Source organism: Dermacentor albipictus, chromosome 3, assembly GCF_038994185.2.
Source record: "Dermacentor albipictus isolate Rhodes 1998 colony chromosome 3, USDA_Dalb.pri_finalv2, whole genome shotgun sequence".
Classification (NCBI taxonomy): domain Eukaryota; kingdom Metazoa; phylum Arthropoda; class Arachnida; order Ixodida; family Ixodidae; genus Dermacentor; species Dermacentor albipictus.
The window spans coordinates 154758564-154778140 of record NC_091823.1 but is presented as its reverse complement, the minus strand read 5'-3'; the positions used below and the strand labels follow the sequence as shown (position 1 = coordinate 154778140).

Here is a 19577-nt window from a genome sequence, read left to right as displayed (position 1 = left end):
ATGAAAGGTTCAAAGACATCATGACCGAAAGCGCATTCTTTTCTTGACAGCTTAGGAAGTCGTCACCATACACCGTGTTGGGTCTCATGCGCAGAATTTAGTGTACGCCCACTTGGCGTCTTGCATTGTTTGCTGAATGATTGTGCTGCGTTGTAGCTTGGCTATAAAGACAGTCTATTATTGCTAACCAATGCTGGCAGTGGCTGACAAGAGCCTGACTTCAATACAGTATCATTATAGGGTACTTCGATAAAAACGGAGTTTTATATTTTGGTTAGTGCAACATACAGGACAAACAGTGCACCCAAAAGATGAGTTGTAACCTTTGATGCAGTAGTACATAAATAATGTCACTGATTTTAAATTAGGATAGTGCTCATGAAGCTGCCGCTAAAACTATTTTGAAATCGGTTGTTTCGCCGGCAGCACATGCAGGAGCAACATCTCAGTATTGTCGAAATATGTGTCATGCCACTGGGGTGCGCCTAACAGTGTAAAACGTTACCTATGTGTCTGAGATTCAAAGTATATGAATTCGTGGGGCAATTTGTTTATGTTTCCTATTAAAGTCACACTTGGGTACGATGCTATAAGGACTCTGCGTAGTTATTTAGAAATAAAGGTAAGTATTTCAATTGTTCTTTTATGCTTTTCACAACTGCACAGCAGTCATTTACACCGCCGTTGCGATCATTCTTCATCCAGATTACCTGAAGTACAACCTTCGTGTCCACCTACATCTTGATTAGGCAACGTCCTTGCGTAGTCGAACACGTATTGCCACACCCTCGACAACCATCAGCCAGACGAGGCGTTTCTGTCAGCCAGACCAAGCAGCCCTCAGACAGTGCGCATACAGAACGTAGGTGACGCAGAAGTCTGCTTCTTATTTGAGAGGCTCATGTGTGTGTTCTTAGATATGATGCCGGTAAGCCCAAGTCAGATACTCGAAAATAAGAGGCTGCTTACCAATATTGCTAGGCGTTCAAATGCAGCGGCAGTGCGTGTATGGTGCTGAGAAAAAAAAAAAGCTCGAAGGTTTTATACACGTGTATATTTTACCTAGGTGGGGAAACGCTAGGTAAAGTGACAAGGTTATTCAAAGCTGCATAAACATGTGGACGACGCCTGCCACGTACATGCCGGTGGACGTCCTTACGTGGCGAAGACTGATTCAGTCGTCGCAACAGAGTCAAGAAAGCTTGAGATAATTGAAGCAAGAAAGGTACACATACATTACATATTAGTTCGACGCCTGCAAGGACTCAGAAGTACAGCCAAAACACTCCTAGCTGTATTGCTTCTAAGTTTTCGTTTTCGCTATCCGGTGATTAGAGGGCATTTAGAGAGCTAAAATTTCAGAAACGGCTACTTAGCACCTAATTAAACTGTATAATGGGCACTGAATGGTCACCAAAGCGCATGGCATCAATGTTCTGAAGCACACGGAGCTTATGTTACGAAAAAGCGGTGACGTAGTAAACATTGTGCCGTCTTATGGATGTATGTAGTCCAGAGTGGTACTTGCCCGAAAATGCCACTTCTTACTTATCGAACTCGCTTCGCGCTTTAGCTTCGCATAAAGCGTGATAATTTTTGCTTCATTCCTCTGTGTACGCCACATAAGTTTATTTTTTGAACTCCTAGCGTTAAGCAGCGCTCACACAAGTGGTCTTGAATGCCAGCTGATCTTAGGTCCCTGCGAGACGATGGTTCTGGTGTCCAGATACCACCAAGACCATTAACATTTCCCTTATATTTTTCCGTTGTGCGTGTGAGGCTAGTCACTAGGATTTCAAAAAAGTAACCGAGAAATACAGCGCCATTAGTTAAGCCGCGAAAGGGGGCTCCTTCATTACTAGAAATCTGCGTGAACAACAGAATGTTGGGACAATTGCGAAATATGTGATTGAAGTGGGAAAATTGACCCATGTTACCTATAACTTTAAACTGCCGATGATGGGTGAAACAGAGACTCGGAAATAATTAAGTCAGCCATACAAGTAGAGCGTCTTGGCAGGACGTCAGCAGACTCTCAGTCAAGTGCCGCTTATAATAGTGGCTTATATGCAGTTCAAGATAACAACGCTTATTATGCAGTCCACATATATAGGACTAACAGTATAAGTAGTCCCATTTTATGTGTCCCGTAAAGATGCAGCTTTTATTAGCAGCCGAAGCAAATATAAAGGGAGTGGTGCTTACGAAGCCGCCAATCGTAAAAATGGGTAATACTTACGTGGCAGAAAAGTTCAAATTAAAGATGTTTCGCACGCAGTTTGCCGAGGAAATGGACCATTTTGCATGTGGCACTAAACTACTAAATAACAGCTCTTCCTATGCGCCCCAAGAACATGGGAGCCGTAGTTCCAGCTTCTTTAAAAAAATGTGACATCCTCCTTTTTTTACAACGTAAAACCGCACTAGCGAGTACGCAAGTGTTCGTGCATAAGCACACCGTGGTATTTCACACATCCTGTGCCCAACCTACAGGAGGATTTGAACCCAGGGCCGCAGTGTTGTAGGCGAGCACTCTAAGCACCGCAACATAAGCACGTATAGATTTGAAGCGAAATGTTCGTTGGGTCTTTCTTCGGATTTCCCACTACTGCTTTTACTAATGTCGGGCAGACCGAGTCGCAGCTTTTTTAGTTACCACTTGCATGTAATCATTTGGATTTTGCGAAAGAAACAATAACGAAGGAGAAAACCCTGAGAAACTAAATTTGGCGGGAAATATGGATGATGGCGTGTGACGTGGGTTACGCTCATTCTTCAATTCGCCTCCGGTAGCTACGACTCGATACCACGAACAAAACAGGCTTGTATATTTGCACACCTGTCTTAAAAATCCTACCTATAAGCTATTCTTTTATAACAAATTGATTTTCAGGGTTTTTCACCAGTTTTTCACCAGTTTTCACCATTTTCAGCGTTTTTCAGCACTTTTAAACTTCCTTCATAAATGTTAAAGCTGCTGCTCAAGTAGTATTTGCAGAGTGCAGCCAATAACTTCTCTGATAAAGGCTGAAGTTTTTGGGTGTTAGGCAGGATGTGAATGAATAAGCTGGAGTGTTGACGTTGGAACGACCACGACAGCACCACGGCGAAGGGGAAACGAGTGTATAAAGACTGTATAGCTAAGACGACTTCGTCATGACAGCATGATGTGAGTCAGAGGGTAAAATTTGGAGTGATGATGATGCGAATACCGCGAATACTTTGGTCCTAGACGCCCAAGCAGGTCAATGCCAATACCCACTGCTCATGACTTACGAATCCCGTTGACAAGGTCCAAAATCCATGCGCAAAATTTTGTTGGCCAAAATGTTCCCCACACTGTTCCAAAACTCTTCAAATATTGTGCCTAAGAAATTATCCTGAAAGCTTATTCAACGGGTTGTGATTCGCGTTCTCGGCAAAACGATGAAGTTTGTTGACCCCCGGTGGGTCACATACCTCGGCTAGGTACAAGCAGCGCAAACACGCTACTTCACAAGGCAACTGGATGTTTATTTATTTATTTACGATTACCTCGAAGGCTCCATGTAGGAGTATTAAGTCCGGGAAACTAGACAATTATTTTGACAAGAACACGAAAGCAAACAAAAGAAATTCAAGAACCATGGTATTACAGAATAGTAAAATGTAATAGATATGGTGTAACAATGTAATGGTACAATACCTAGTGGGTGATATACAAAATTGAGTGAACCTACATGATTTCGCTATAAAATCTCTCTATATATAACACACACATATATGTGTTCGTTAGAATTTGACTTAAAGTGCCGAAGCGTAGGTTGAATTTCAAATCTGTGCTGTCCTATTGGAGCAGTCATCTAACTCAGAATTTAGGTAGGGTTGTGCGAATAGTACTTTTGACACGGAATTGAATACGAATGAAATAGAGAAAGAAGCGAATCGAGTCAAATGCAATACATTAAAATAGATGTATTATATTAAACAGCTGATCTTAGCATTTATATGTAACTGTCTTCACATCTTTTTATATTCGCATCTTTAGGAAGTTGGGTCATCTCATTGTACGCTATGAAGAATTGTTATTTAAAAGCATAAATGGAGTTTGATGAGTTTATTGATGAGTTTATTTGCATAGTCTGAACTCATTGGTGAGTGACTTTCACTGCTCTACTGTAAAGTTTGCGGTGTTTTATATCAACTATGGCCGCAGGGATAAATTTGTTGCGCACTGTTGTTACGTATTATCGCGCATGTGAACCAATTTGAAATAACCCAAAGCTAATTGGATACTATGTGGTGTTCATGGATAGAGGTTAATACAATTTGAATACCAACTCAAGCATGGAATTGTTTGATTCGTTATTGCAAAGTATCAAATATTCGCCCACCCCTAGATTTCACCATGTAGCCAACAACCCGAACCCCCACCTTGTGAGTGAATTTACACGTTTGCGCAGTAAAAGTAAAATTTAAGCTAATGTGTAACCGATTCAAGTTGTTCTCGAAGTGAATAAACACACACACACACACGCATATATATATATATATATATATATATATATATATATATATATATATATATATATATATATATATACAGGGTGTTAATTGAACATTTTGAAAAATCTTTAAAGGTTGCCGGTTGCCTGTGACAGCTATCACAATTCTAGTTGATAAGCTCCACTACTCGAAGCAGCGGACAAAACTTGCACGCAAAATTGCGATGCAAAAGCGATTATTTGTTAATTCACTAATTAAGCTCTTAACTAAAACATTATGGCCCATATTGCAATTTAGAAATTATAGGCGTGGAGTTCGCAAGGTGGATCCACTTGGAACGTATTTTCAAGATGACACCAGGTTCAAGATATATATTCTCGAACTTTGAGCAGAAATGCGTTGAAGTTCCAGTAATTTTTTTTAAAAAACGTCGCTTGATGCACAGAAGCACAGAAGTAAGTGGGACGCCAACGCATTTCTCCACACAGTTCGGGAATTTATGTCTTGCAACCGGCGAAACACTGAGAATTCGTTACATGTGGATCCGCCTTGCGAAGTATGCTGCTAGAATTTGTGCATTGCAATATGGGCCATTCGATAATTAGCTATAACGTTAATTAGTGAACTCTGGTTAATTAGTGGATTTCGCATTTTAATTCTTGTTGCAAGTAGCGTCCGCCGTTTCGCGTAGACCGGCTCATAAACTATCATTCAGCTATCTGCCACAGGCAACCTTTAAAAAAATTACAAAAGGTTCGCTGAAACACCCTGTACATATATGCAGCCTTGAATCTATAGGTTTTTTTGTCATTGATAGGTTACGCGAAGGGGCGCATGCGACTGGACTGGGTTATATCAGCTATCGACGCTGGAATGCCAAGATTGTGTTGTTTTCTTGGCTGTATGATAAATAAAACTAGTGCTGCGACTCCACAAAAGTGTCATAACAAAATGAAATTACACCTTGCATTAGAACGCGCTTTAAAGAAATTTTCGAAAAACATTCAAACCACTGGCGTCACATGGAGCTTCTTTAAAAGCACCATTAATGTAACAGCATCAGATGTTTTCATGAGTGCTGCATTGAGAGTGTGGCGTGCTGCGCAGCTAGATGAAAGCGAACAATCTTCTCGCACAATGTTCGTCCCTCGTAAAGGTGGCATCATATCGCCACATTTCCAGTCACCACTCGAGCAGATTGAATTTCACTGCATGGTATGTTGTGACGCGGAGAAAAAAGCAATGCGAGTTACTATGCTAAAAGAAACAGCGGTGTTGATATTACTCTTCACCTGATTTGCACCATCCTTCTTCGTCAAATAGCTCGGCGGATTCTTTGGGTCGCTTGTAGTATCCCCTCACCATCGACAACGTCCGAAAGCAGATCTCCCCTACCTGATGTGGACCAAGCTTTTCACGTGTACGCACGTCCACCACCTAGGAATAAAAGCAGAGCACTGTTGACTTCTATAGGTGAGGAAAGGTACTTTACGCATGATAGAGTATTCGATTTGAGAATACTTTCAAATCACAAAATGTGAGGTCCTATGAGAAATAAATAGAAACAAGTTTCTTGTTTTTTCTAGTCGCATGAAGATGCAGTATCCATAGCTGATCAGTAACGTTTAGCATAGCTAAAAAGTCATATAGTTTGCTACAATGCACGAAGTGTTGAGCGCACAGTTTAGAGTCAATGCGGCTCTTTCCTAAGGCAATCAAATCTCTTTAGAAACATTTACAAATTGAAAGCACATACAGGCTTTCAATACGCGCTTGCAGCAAATCAGGAATACTCAGACATCTCCTGGTGTATTTTTTGAGTACTAAACTATTGTACGCATATCACAGTGGCCGTCCCTTTTTTATACAAAATGAGCACTCAGGAGCAAGTGCACACACAAGTTCCACTACTCAATACTGCTAAGATATCAAACTATTGTACATAATAGTCGTGATCGCATTCATAAATCGACTAAGCAGCATGATTTAGCAGTTGAATGCAGTTGGGCAGGCGTGCAATGTGACGCTTGCAGCGTCATTGCGATTTAAGATATCAATAAAGCTTTCCATCTAGTAGATATATTTACCCACAAACATGTTCTAGAAAAAGGTAACAAAGCCGGCTTCTAGGTCACATTCGCAAAGTGGTTACCGCAAAACATTTGGAGCGCTTGTGAACGAGAACACAGTGCGTCAGCACTTTTAAATGCGTAAGCATTTCTATGGCTACCCAACGAGAAAACCCGTCCGTCCGTCCGTCACGTAAAATGAGATTGCATTTAATATGGGGATCGCGCGTCTCGCATCTGCGAAAGTCAAGTGGCAAGAAAACAGCTCACATGAAGCTATCAGTAGCCGGCGCACAATATCTCCATCGCAGACTGCCTTCCAGATAGGGCCCCCGTAGTTGTACCATACTCAGCCGCCTAAGCGGCAAGAATACAGCGCACAGCCATTACTGGAGTACGGTCTGTCATGGTAGTTAATGGTGCGGCATGGATGAACAAGACGCTAAAGAGCGAGTATGGCTAATATTGGTGGGAACATCATAAGCGTGCCTGGCTCCACGACCTGCAGTAGTTTGCTGGTGTCATCAATACACCTTGCGCCACCCTCCACATTAGTTCGTGACGCCACGCCACGGTCGTTTATACTGGCCGCAGCAAGTTTCATAGCATTGCTAATGAGACTGCGCTGCCTGCAGATGAGCTAGTGGCACAACGCCTACAAATACATAGATATCTCCCAGAGGAACTGCTGCATGCTTTTTTTGCGTTACTTTTTTCTACCGGTGGCACACCGGTTTCATGTGATATCAGGAATCTGAAGCATACTGTACCTTAACTGTGACTCCTGTCGATGGTACTCCAATATCTGTGCTATACAGGTACTCGCCAGTCTTCGGTTGATTCGTGACACTGCCACACGACTCTGTCATGCCATAGCCCTTCGACAACTGCTCGAGGCTGCCGAAGGCCTCGCGGGCTGCTTCTGCTACGGATGGCGGGAGCACGCTGCCACCTGTGGCGATAGTCCGCAAGCTGGGTAACTTGCGTCCCGTGCGGCACAGTTCGCGTACCACAGCTTGCAGCTGGGATGGGAACAGCACGGCCGTCGTCACCTGTCCGTGAGTTCATACAGTGATAAATGTCCCCAATGTACACGCTGCGACTATCTCACATAATTTACATGCCATCATTTCAATGTAATTTCGCACTTTAGCAGGACCATGCCAAACTACACTGTTGAAGTGAGCTAGCTGTTACATATGGAAACTGAGCATTGAGTAGGACTAAACAAGGAAGAACGAAATTTACAGAAAGCTGCCCGTCAACTAACAATTATGGTGTGGTGCGTTCACGTTCTGAAACCACATGTAGGAAAGAAGACAAAAGGAAGAGAATCGCAACAACGTGATTACATGCGATTTCATGTTACGCACAACTATACATCCACACACGCGGTCATCCATATGAAAATTCTCTCTATTTAAAATGTTATTTGAACGTGTGCTCGTGAACGCTGTCCCAATTTTAACCTGCTATTTCCTATAGTTCACACATTTTGCTCATTTCCAGGTTTGCATGCTATCTTAGAAAGGCTCTATCTTTCAGACGTTGAGAGAACTCGCATTCCTTGCTGTGGGTTTCAGTTCCTGAGGAATTTGAACGTCTCATCAGCCGTTGGTTAATGCAGTGACCGCTTTGTCCAATGTAGCATCGGCCTCATGACAGAAAGATGTCATGGACGGTTGTGAGACGAGATACCGTTACCTATCATGGGAAGTTTTTACCTATCATGGGAAGTAGGATGTTTTTTTGCGAGACGCAAACTCGCATGGCTTGAAAGTCTTCTTCAACAAAAAGGACCTATACAATTGGCTCCCCTAATATCATCGACTATTACAACACTCCCTCCTGAAAAATTCGAGCGCAGCCGATCAAAAGTTTACCACTCCCGATGTACTGAGGAAAATAATTCGGATTCGAACGTCAGGGTCTTCTCGGCAGTAGCACTGAACCTCTGCTCGGGCAGCTCGTTTTGCACCAGCAGCAGCAGCAGAATGAGGAGCACCCGAATCGTTTACGACACCGTTTGCCGAGTACGAAAGCTCGAACAAGGGAACACGGGTTTTACGAAGAGCGCATTCTCCAGCGGTGGTGGTGGCGCCGGTAGAGTAGAGTATGCACAGTGGGTCTGAAGCCCACGCAATCACTTTGTTTTTATATATGGCATTGGCGGACACGCTCACCGCAGGCCTTAGTAATTACATTAGCGGTGAGCGGGTGAAGGCGCAAGCTGGTATGGCGCCTTCTCGTCGCGGGTCAATGCCGCGGAGCACGTCTCGTGGGGCACTCCTCGTTCCTCGTGGGCCTTTCGCCATACTCTCGTCTTCCACTATCGTCCTCGTGCTCACCACGCTTACACAAATGGAAGAAGGCGATTCAGCACCTCGCCTTCTTCCATTTACTCTTGATGCGTCGATTGTTAGCCCCTGTTACACGGTCTGCAAAGCTAATGATGTGTTTGACGGTGTGCCAGCCAATGTTAAATGGTGCTCCATTGACGTCCACAAGACTGGGTATGCATTGATATGTAGCTTATTCGTCACTGTAGGCTGTGATGATTGGGAGGGAATTTTCGGCAAGGAGGAGTAGCCACATCTCTTTTGATTGCTTAAAACAAACTCGGCTTCTTTGTGTGGACGCATAGCATACCCGGAATCCAATGGCGGTGGTCCGATATACAGGTGTAGTTATTACGCCGCTTAGGACGAATGTTATCAATAGCAAGGAGGCGACATCGGGTCTATTTGCGTTTCTCTCTGTCAAGGAGATTGTTGATCTGAACAACTTGGCCTATACCTCCCATCGGCTGCTGCTCTAGAGGCTCTGGCTGCCCTCTAGTGTAATTTCTCTAGTCGGTGCGTGTAGTCGCTCAGCTTAAGCATGTTCTCCACCAGCTTTCTGGTGCTTCTTGAAGTGAGCCAAATCGCCAGGGTGTGTGCGAGCCAGACAATCTTTCTCCATGAAAGTTTTACATTCGAGCCTCCAAGTACATGGATGGAACAAAAAAAATGGCCTGTGCCGTTGCTGCGCCTGCGGCGCATGCTTTTCGCGTTGCTGGGACACTTGCTTTCTGCATCTGTTGCACTTATACCTAGGTCTTCTGCATTTTGTTCAAAGACGATTCTGAGAGACCACTTCTCTGTCGTATGCTGGCTCCATGGGATTGAATACAAGATCCTTGCAGGTACCGTAGCACTCCAGCATCGGTGGGCGTCCTTGCTGGTCTCCAAGCCTGTGAAGTCAGACTGTCGGTGTCAGCACCATCCCCCCTTCACAGAGAACGGCCTCTTCTGCGACAAGGTCCCTGAGTATATTCTAAATCTCCAGCACACTAGGTGAAATCTACGGATGTGCGGAAATTGTTGAGATATTTATGGAAGTCGCTGCGTTGATGCCGGATGAAATGCAATAAACTTGAATGAAACGTCACCAATTAGGGAGACAGCGAATGCAGCCGCTACGTGGAGGAGAGGGAGGACGACTCAGAATTGAATCGCTCCAAATAGAATGATATCCAATGCAGCCGCTATACGAAGGCGGAGGAAATGATATTGTCGTCGTGACAAGGTAGACGACTCGAAGAAAACCATGCCATACTAGAAAAGTAGACTGAAATTGGGTGGCGTAAACGATCACACGATGGAATATGCCTTGCCTTCAGCTAGTGTTTGCGTTCGAGATCGATTCATTTGGCGTCATTTAATCACAGTCGTCTTCTTGTGTATCCTGGTAGCGCCTTCTATATATATCGCAGCGATTTCCAGTTATCAGTAGGTGTAACAGTGGCAATGCCACGGATGGACCACAGCATGCTCGACAATTCGGACACACAGGGAGACACTGCCGCAGAAGAGGCCTTCCTGAGTGAAGTCCTGTCGTGCCGGCGCCAACAGTTCGACCTCAGAGGAGTGTATGCGAGCAAGGCCACTCGCCGAAGTTGGTGTACTGGGGCATCTGCAAGGATCTCGGCTTCGATCCCCGTCAGCGAGGATGCAACGGAGACGTGGTCACCTAAAATCACCACTTCGCAAGGCACGACACAAGCAATAAACCTAAATTATTGCCTTCCTGTCCACAGATATTAGCCAGACGTTGCAAATCACATTGCATATTAGCTGGCAACACAATGTCGTCCAGATAAAATAAACGTGGAAGTTGCTGCTCTACTACTGTGCCCGCCTCTTTGTATGAGAGATTAAACCCGATATTACTTCCTTCTAGCGCCCTCTCCATCCTCACCATGTATATCATAAACCGCAGCGAGTATAAAGGGCACCCCTGCCTCAGTCCCTTGTTCATATGAACTTTCTTCTCGCTCCTCATCCCTTCCCATTCAACGCAAATGGTATTTTTAGGTAAATCTCTCTCAAAAGCTGTAGACAATCGTTAGCTAAGCGTTCCCCTTCCAGAATATCCCACAAAATGTTGCGGTCTACGTTGTTGTAGGCTCCTGTGATGTCTAAAAAGGCCACGTACAATGGTCTGTTTTCTGATTTTGATATTTCAATACACTGAGTAACAACACACAAGTTATCATCCAAACGGCTACCTATTCTGAAGCCATTCTGAAGCCATTCGGAAGCTGTCTCAAAATGGCATTATTCTCTGTCCATGCTTGAAGCTTTCATTTGATGGCCTGCATTGCTAGCCTGTATATTACCGATGTAATGGTCAAAGGTCTATACGAGTGAATTCTGTCTTTCTCCCCCTTAACTTTATAAATTAAATTCATTCCACTTTGTCGCCAACTGTCTGGTATTCGTCTCTCTTTCAAAGTTTTTCCGCTGCTTTCACCAGAGTTTCCTTACTTTTTGGTCCTAGTTCATTTATCAACCTAACGGGAACCTCGTCGAGCCCTGTGGCTGTGCGCTTAGCACTTTTCTCTTCCGCTTTCTCCCAGATTAAATTTGTTAGCACCAGCTCCTTTTCCACTTGGGTCTCTTTCATGCTCTTTTTTTTTTCAAATACAGCCGCGTCATTGCCTTGGAAAGATTTGGCTGTTACTTTTTGGACGTAATTTATTGCCGCTTCTCCTTCCAGTCTGTTTTAATCTTCGTCTAGGATATGTTGTTGTATTGATGCTGACTTCCTGCCTAATAATTTTATGTGGTTCCAAAATATTCTAGGTGCGGCCTTCTTTTCATCACGTATTTCTGACAACCAACGTTCACTTTCACCTTTTAGCTTTGCTTGCACCAGTATTTGCACCAAATAATTTTCTCCCGGTATATTTCCCATTTACTGGTTACTTCATCCTCTAGCAACTGCGCCTTCTTTGCCTGCCTGTGCTATCGAGATGTTTTCTGTTTTTCGGCGATCGCTTCTCGTATCTGCTTGCTCCACTATCGTTTCGGTTTCTTTTTTCCTTCCCAACGAACATGTTGTTTCTTTTTCCAGATTTCTGTCGTTATTGCACTTAGAAGCTCAACATATTCCCACTGTTTACTTGGCCATTGGCCAAGTTCTTCCTCAACTCTAGTGACTATATTTGCTATTTGTTCAGCGTTCCAATTTGGAATGGCCATTTTGCTCTCCTTGCTCTCTTTCCCAACTACATATCCCTTTTTGAATATGATGCGTTTATAGTCACACCCTATGCTGATATGCCCTTCCTCATCAATAACCATTTGTCTCATCTTATGAATTCCTCCTGTCATTAGACAGACAGTAATCAATGATTGATTGCCGGTTTCCCACTTCCAACGGTATCTGCCCTTCACACTTAGGCCCTGTGTTCACAATAACGAGGATATTTTGCTCACAAAGGTCTAGCATTCAGTTCTCAATATTGTCAAAATAGCCATCTAAATCCTGTATGTGGGCATTTATGTCACCTAATAGAACAATTTCAGCATCATTCCCGAAACTTTTAATATCAGCGCTTATGCATTCCACTAACTCCTTATTCTTCTCCGTGCAATTTTTTCCGGTCCACAAATACGTAACGCCCAGCCAAGTTTCCTTCCCACTCATTGCATTTGATAACCAAAGATGTTCTTGACATAGTGAATTTACTCTTTTTCATTTGGCTCCCTGATGGATGAGCATTCCGACTCCCCCTCCTTTTCTTTCCGACTTAGTTCTGCTGCACCCTTATCAAACATAATTATCAATTATTGGCGGCTCTTCTGAGTTTTTATGGTACGTTTCTGTAACCGCATGCACCCCTATTTGGTCTCTATGTAACTGCTCCTCAATCTCTGCCCACTTATCTTTTCTTCTGCCGCCCTGCATGTTTATGTAGCCTATTGCATGGCGAGCTCTTTTTCTTGCTTTCCTCCTTTTTCTGTTTTTGACGGCGATGCTCTTCTGATGTTCCCCTAGCGGACCTTCTTCATTGCTATCTACTTTTACCTCCTCAGTGCCCGTGGGCCCCCTAAAAAACAACAGCGCGACCGCCACGTCGCCAGCCTACTTCTTGTGCCAGCCTGTAATTGAAGTGGATACCGTCTCTCTTAAAACCACCATAACTTCTCATTTCCCTGTTTACTTCGACAATGTCGAAGCCTTTCTCTCGGCTGATTTTCCATATTGACTCATTAGCTGCCACTACGGCTCTTTGTACGTGCCTGTCACGTACAGGTACCTCCGGCACCATGCACACCACGATGTGCACCTCAGGGGATAGCTCGCGCAAGTCGTCCACCCCCTTCACCAAGCGCTGGGCTAGTCCTAGTCCTTTCCGGTTTAGGTCGTTATTTAGCCTACCTGCTACTATGACAAGGTTGTGCACGTGGCATTTTCCGCGAGCTTTTCTTTTGCTCGCTCCATGACCGAGCCCAGTGTCCACCCTAGAAATGTCCCTACCCCCAGTTGAAAAACACAACAGGAAATTTTAACAGTCTGTCGTATTTTGGGACGCTGTTTCTGTAGTTCTGTTGTCTGTAGTGTGACGTCCTGTAGTAGAAAGTTCTGTAGTTCTTGATCAATATTTAATTTAAAATTGACAGAGAAGTCCGTAAGGTTATGTAAATTTGTTAGTACAAAAAAAAACATAAAAGTAAAAAAAAAATAAAAAAACGTCTCCGCCTAGGATTCGAACATGCGACCTCACGGTTCCGAGCCCGGCATCTTACCACTGCACCACCCCTGTTTTTTTTTCTTTATTCCCTGTTTGCAGCACAAACCAATAACACATTCAAACGCTAAAACATGTCAACCACACTTTGGCTAACATTATATATTAAAATCGCTTCAGCTTGATCAGTTCATCAAGAATAGCCACCCACTCGGGAGGCTCACTCTGGGCACGATATATTTCCCGAATATACGCGACACTTTCGATGAAGTTTACTCTCGCCGGACGGGTATCGACATCCGAGTGTCGCACTGCCATTCTCGTTTTCCACAGAGTGTGGAGGCCAAGGAGCATAAACATATCGTACGGAACTCCTCCTTCGTTATCGGTTGGCAAATATCGAATACCAAGAGGTGCAATCCATAGTTCTTTTTTAAGTGTACGTTGTAAGACATCCCAATGAAATATTAGACCCCAGCAATCGATGAAAACGTGTTTAATGGTCTCTGGCTTTTTACAAAGTAAGCAGTTTACTGTCCATGACACATATATTCCTTTTTCGTCTAACCATGTTTTTACGGGTAGCGTGTCTGTGTGTAGCTTAAAGAAAAACGTTTTTTGAGAGGGTCTAACTGGCATTTTTTTCACCCGTTTCAGTACATTACCTCCTTGGCCTCCCCAGTTTACAGACCTGTACAATGGTATTGGCAACATTGTATCAACTAAGTCTTTATGCAGTGTTTTTCTTGTCACAGAGCATAGATATTCCATGGAAAACCGCACACGCAACATACGAATTGAATCAACCACTTCGCGCAGATATCCCCTAATACTTCCTCCCTTCACATCACTGGTCGTTACAAAGTATTGCGGCAGTGCTTTTCCCAAACGAACTTGAATTACTGTGCGTAGAAAATCATTTCTCTGATCCCGAAAAGAAAGAAAACGCGACACAATTTGTCTAATAAACAAATGCGACAGACCTAGCCCACCACTTCGAGCTGAACAAAACAAATTGGTTCTGCTTATCCTTTCCCAACTGGAAGCCCATAAGAATACGGCAAAAACACGGTGCAGTTTTTGCACACTTGAACGACACATTGATAACACTTGCATAATATACCACACTTTCGCTTTTCGATGGTACGTTTTGGCCATGTGAATAGTACGACGTGCTGATGCGCTGATGTGATAGCCAAGATCCGCTATCACTCCACCGCGTCAAGTGCCGCATCTCTAGAAGAGCAAGTGTTTTCGTACCATCGACAGGTACATCGTGCAGTGCTAGGACATCGATTTTGATGTACGATATCCATATTAAATAAGGAATTCAGAAATAGACAACGTTGACTTTTAGGGTTATTACTGCTAGTTTCGACAGTTGTCTCTCGTTCTTTATACTTTTGAGCGCGCATATAATTCGTGTGTTCAATGCAAAGTAGCTACATAAACATTCGTGGATGAGAGTTCTTTCTGACAGCATACTGGCTTCTCACGGCAGCACTGTACCAGATTGACCAAAGCCGCGCGACTGCGCACATCTTCCCATCGGACATCGTGATCTACGATCGACAGCAGCCGTGACGCCCACTACGAACAGCTCCGGATAAAAGGGGATGCTGGCACTTTGAAGCTTTACTGGCAGCGGCGGCAGCATTGGAGACACACGGCTCACGCTTGCGTGTCGTATGTTGGTCCTTACAGGTTAGAAATCGCATTAGTACCTACTTTTTATGACTTCTGTAAATATTGCTGTTGCCGCTGCCATATCTTCACTTGTTGTTCTTGTTTTCTGTCACCGTATTTCTCTTATTCCGAGCATGACACCTGATCCTGAAATGTTAAAAATGTTGAAAGAAACGAAGCAGGAAATTCGTGACATGCGCGCTTCTCTGGAACGGGAATTTAGAAAGGAAAACAGAGACGTAAAAGCTAGCATGGAACTGATTAACCAATGTTTCGAAGAAATGAAAGCTAGCATGATAGCCATCCAAAAGGAAAACGCAGATATTAAGGTTCAGAATGCTTGTCTTCTGTCTGAATGTGCACTCCTTAAAGAGCAGGTGAAAGCGAACGAAGTAAGAATGGTACAACTAGAACAATACTCAAGAAACAAAACCTAGAAATCAAAGGTATTCCTGTTTCGCAGGATAAAAACCTCCCGGGGATTTTGCAAAACATTGGCCATGCTGTCGCGGAATCAATTACACAGGACGATGTTGAAGTATGCCACAGGATTCCAACGAAAGGCTCATCGCAGCCACACATTCTTGTATAGTTTTACAGCAGATCGAAACGCGATGCAGTCTTGGAAAAGGCTAGAAAGAAAAGATTTTCAACAGCTGATATTGGTTTTGCACAGTCTGCCCCAGTATACATAAACGAGCATTTATGTTTCGAACTAAAGAAGCTGTTGGGCATGACGATTGCGAAAAAGAAAGAAAAAAATTGGCGTTTTGCATGGACAAGAGACGGCAAAGTTTTCGCGAGAAAAACTGAGTCTTCCCGAGCAATGCGTATAGCTTTCATCTCGGATCTTGATAAGATCGATTAGTAAAAGGATGTTTTCTTTCAACGACGTCATACCTACTAACACCTCTTTTCCTACTTTTCACTCACCTTGCGAAATAGGCAACTTATATGCAAAAAACAAGAATTCATTATCTTTCATTCATATTAACGCACAATCAGCCAGAAATAAGGAAGATCAAATTGTTGCTCTCACTGCCTCGTTTGGTTTCACCCCAGATGTGCTCATGATAAGCGAAACTTGGCATAAAAATGAAATAGATGTGCTTAGGTTGCCCGGTTATAAATCATTCTTTGTAAATCGACCCTCTCGAAGAGGAGGAGGTGTTATGTTGATGGTAAAAAACACCCTGCAGTGCGAACTGATTGAGTCGTTTTCCTTTGTTACTATTGATTATGAAGTGATTTCAATTAAATGCAATGATAATGTATATTGTGTGGTATACAGACCTCCAGGTACAAACATATCAAGATTTCTGTCCTTTACAGATGAGCACCTTAGCTGGATTAACAATAAAGGTTTCAAGCTCATCATGGCAGGTGACATAAACATTGACTTGTTGAAGACTTCTAAACCGCGTGATGAATTTTGTAGGACGCTTGAATCTAATGGTTTCGCAAATGTAGTAAACTCTCCCACTCATATTTCGGCTGACTCAAGTACGCTAATAGACGTCTTCATAACGAATATTGACGATACAAATAATTTATCCGGTGTTGTAGGCACTCACATCAGCGATCACCTCCCAATTTTTTTTGTTTTTTAAACACAACACATCTAGTGGAACCACGAACGACATTCCTTTGACTGTACGGGACATTAATGCACGCAGTTTAAACAATTTTCGCAATGAAATATTGCGCGTTGACTGGTCACTTCTACTGCTTATTACAGACCCCGAGACAGCTTACGAGTATTTTCATGAAAAGTTTAAATCTGCTTACGAGAAATGTTTCAGGTACAAGGTATTGAAACCTGCGCGTAAATGTAGAAAGCCATGGGTTACGAAACAGTGTTTAAAAGAAATACGCACAAAAAATATCTTATTTCATAACTTTATTTCAGCGCGGTCGGAAGAAACTTTGCGTCAATTTAGGGTCCAAAGGAATAAAGTAAACAGTCTTCTGCGCCGCGAGAAAAGTATGTACCTACAAAATTTATTTAATGTTGACGTTATGAAAAAGACAGACATTGTTTGGAAGCGTATTAGCACACTTCTTGGACGAAGCAGTTGTAATGAGACTATTAGAGAAATTACAATTAATGGCAATGCAATATCAGAAAAGGAACTAGCCGAATCTTTCAACAAGTATTTTACCAATTTAGCGAAGAGTTCTCACGATCCAAATTGTTCGCAATATCTAACTACAAGAAACAGCCAATCTGCATTTTTGACTCCTACGACAGATACAGAAATAATCGACACTTTCTTATCTATCAGAAATAGTAAATGTTGCGATGCCGATGGTTTTGAAATTGGGCCTGCTAAGTTCGTACTAGATGCCATCACTCCGGCGTTGACACACATTTATAACCTTGTTTTGTCAGATGGTACTTTTCCAAAACGCCTCCAAGTTGCTAAAGTTACAGTGTTACACAAGGGCGGCGATAAAAACGATTTAACTAACTATAGACCAATATCCATCTTGCCAATTTTTTCAAAACCTCTGGAAAAATTAATTCACAGTCGCATTACATCCTTTACAACTAAGCATAAATTAATAACAAACATGCAATTTGGATTTACGAAAGGTCAATCTACTGAAACTGCCCTTCTAATACAAAAGGAAATTATACTAGATTCTTTCGAACGTCAGCTATGTACATTGGGTATTTTTGTCGACTACCCAAAGGCGTTCGACTGCGTTAATCATGTTACCCTACTAAAAAAATTTAATTATTATGGTTTCCGAGGCGTTTTTTTGAACTTAATAAAATCATATCTCCAACACCGCATGCAACACGTAGTTATAAACAGTTACGCGTCCGATTTGAAACCACTTATCGCAGGTGTACCACAGGGCAGCATTTTGGGCCCCTTGTTTTTTTGCATCTATATTATTGATCTAGTGACTGTTGACAAAGACGTAAAATTTATTGCATATGCAGACGACATTACAATTCTTGTGACCGAGAAAAATGCTGAAGATCTCATAATCAAAGCCAACGAGGTGCTGTCAAAATTATCATCTTGGAGTATCACGAACTCGCTAACAATAAATGTTCATAAAACAAAGGCTGTGCTTTTTAGGCCGAAAAATCGAAATATTGACACTGGTACCATTTTACAGCTTAACAACTCTATTTTACCTATTGTTCCTTCTATTAAGTGTCTTGGAGTTATATTTGAGCAACATTTGTCGTGGAATGCCCACGTGGAACTGGTAATTGGTAAGTTGTCTCGAGTGACAGGAATACTATGCAAGTTGCGTTTTTTTCTTCCAGAAAGTATTAAACTTATTTTGTACAAATCACTGTTATTACCCCATATAAACTATTGCCATCTAGTCTGGGGCACTACAACGCTATCTAATATCAATGCACTGCATAGAATACAGAAAAAGGCTGTGCGTTGTATACTCGATGTACCTTACTTAACACATACTAGTCCTCTATTTGAAAAGCTTAATTTGCTTTCAATGCCTAACATTTATGAAGATATGTTACTACGAAATTATATGACCAGTATTAAAAGAAACAACGAAACCCTAAAACGTATTTCCAACTTAATAGTAAAACATAAGGCGGTCAGTACAAGGAGTTCTGAAATATGGGATCTACCAAGGCCTAGAACAAATTATACTTATCAAATGTTACGTTTTCGACTACCCTACCATTTAAACAAGGCATACATAAAGTAATGCTCACTTCTGTGCTACGATAAACATATTTCTAGATGCGAATATGTACATAGACGTATGAATCTTCTTTGAACAGGCTCAATTCTTGTATAAACATTTTATTTTTATTGTGCGTATCGAATCCTTCTGTATGTGTTACTGTACTAAGTAGTGTTATATATTGTGTCGTAATAACGATGTACATAGTGCTGCATTTGTTTTATTATATCTTGTGTATTTGTGATGTATTTCATGAATAGCTGTTGTTTTCGTACTTTTTTGTGTTTTCGTTACACTTACTCATAGTTATCATGATTAATGTTTCGTAATTATTAGTGTGGAAATCCTATTTTTCCAAATACTACTGTATTTAACCATGCTAATCCTTTGTTGCATTTGTTGCTGCCTGTAAAACGGGGCCATGGACCACGTCAAGCCTTGCTGGCTTTTTGTCCATGGCCCTCAGCATCTGTTGTATGTTGAAATAAACTTGATTTGATTTGATTTGATTTGATTAATGAGACCCGAGCGAGACAGCTTTTCACGCAACTATGTGGAACAACCCAAATCTTCTTTTCCGCTTCGCATAAGCTTGTGAAATATAACTAGGAAATTAACTAATGTGTCAGTGTAAC

At 42.4% G+C, this 19577-nt stretch overlaps 1 protein-coding gene across 3 annotated transcripts in view; it reads right to left on the bottom strand.

Moving 5' to 3' along the window:
* LOC135920567 (luciferin 4-monooxygenase-like) overlaps positions 1 to 19577 on the bottom strand; it is a 75308-nt gene that overhangs the window by 10118 nt on the left and 45613 nt on the right. For all 3 annotated transcript variants that reach the window (XM_070534799.1, XM_070534800.1, XM_070534801.1), the window contains 2 exons: positions 7325 to 7606; positions 5778 to 5922 (listed from right to left, as the gene is read on the bottom strand). In XM_070534799.1, coding sequence (XP_070390900.1) covers positions 5778 to 5922; positions 7325 to 7606 — 427 coding nt within the window. The remainder of the gene's footprint in view (positions 1 to 5777; positions 5923 to 7324; positions 7607 to 19577) is intronic.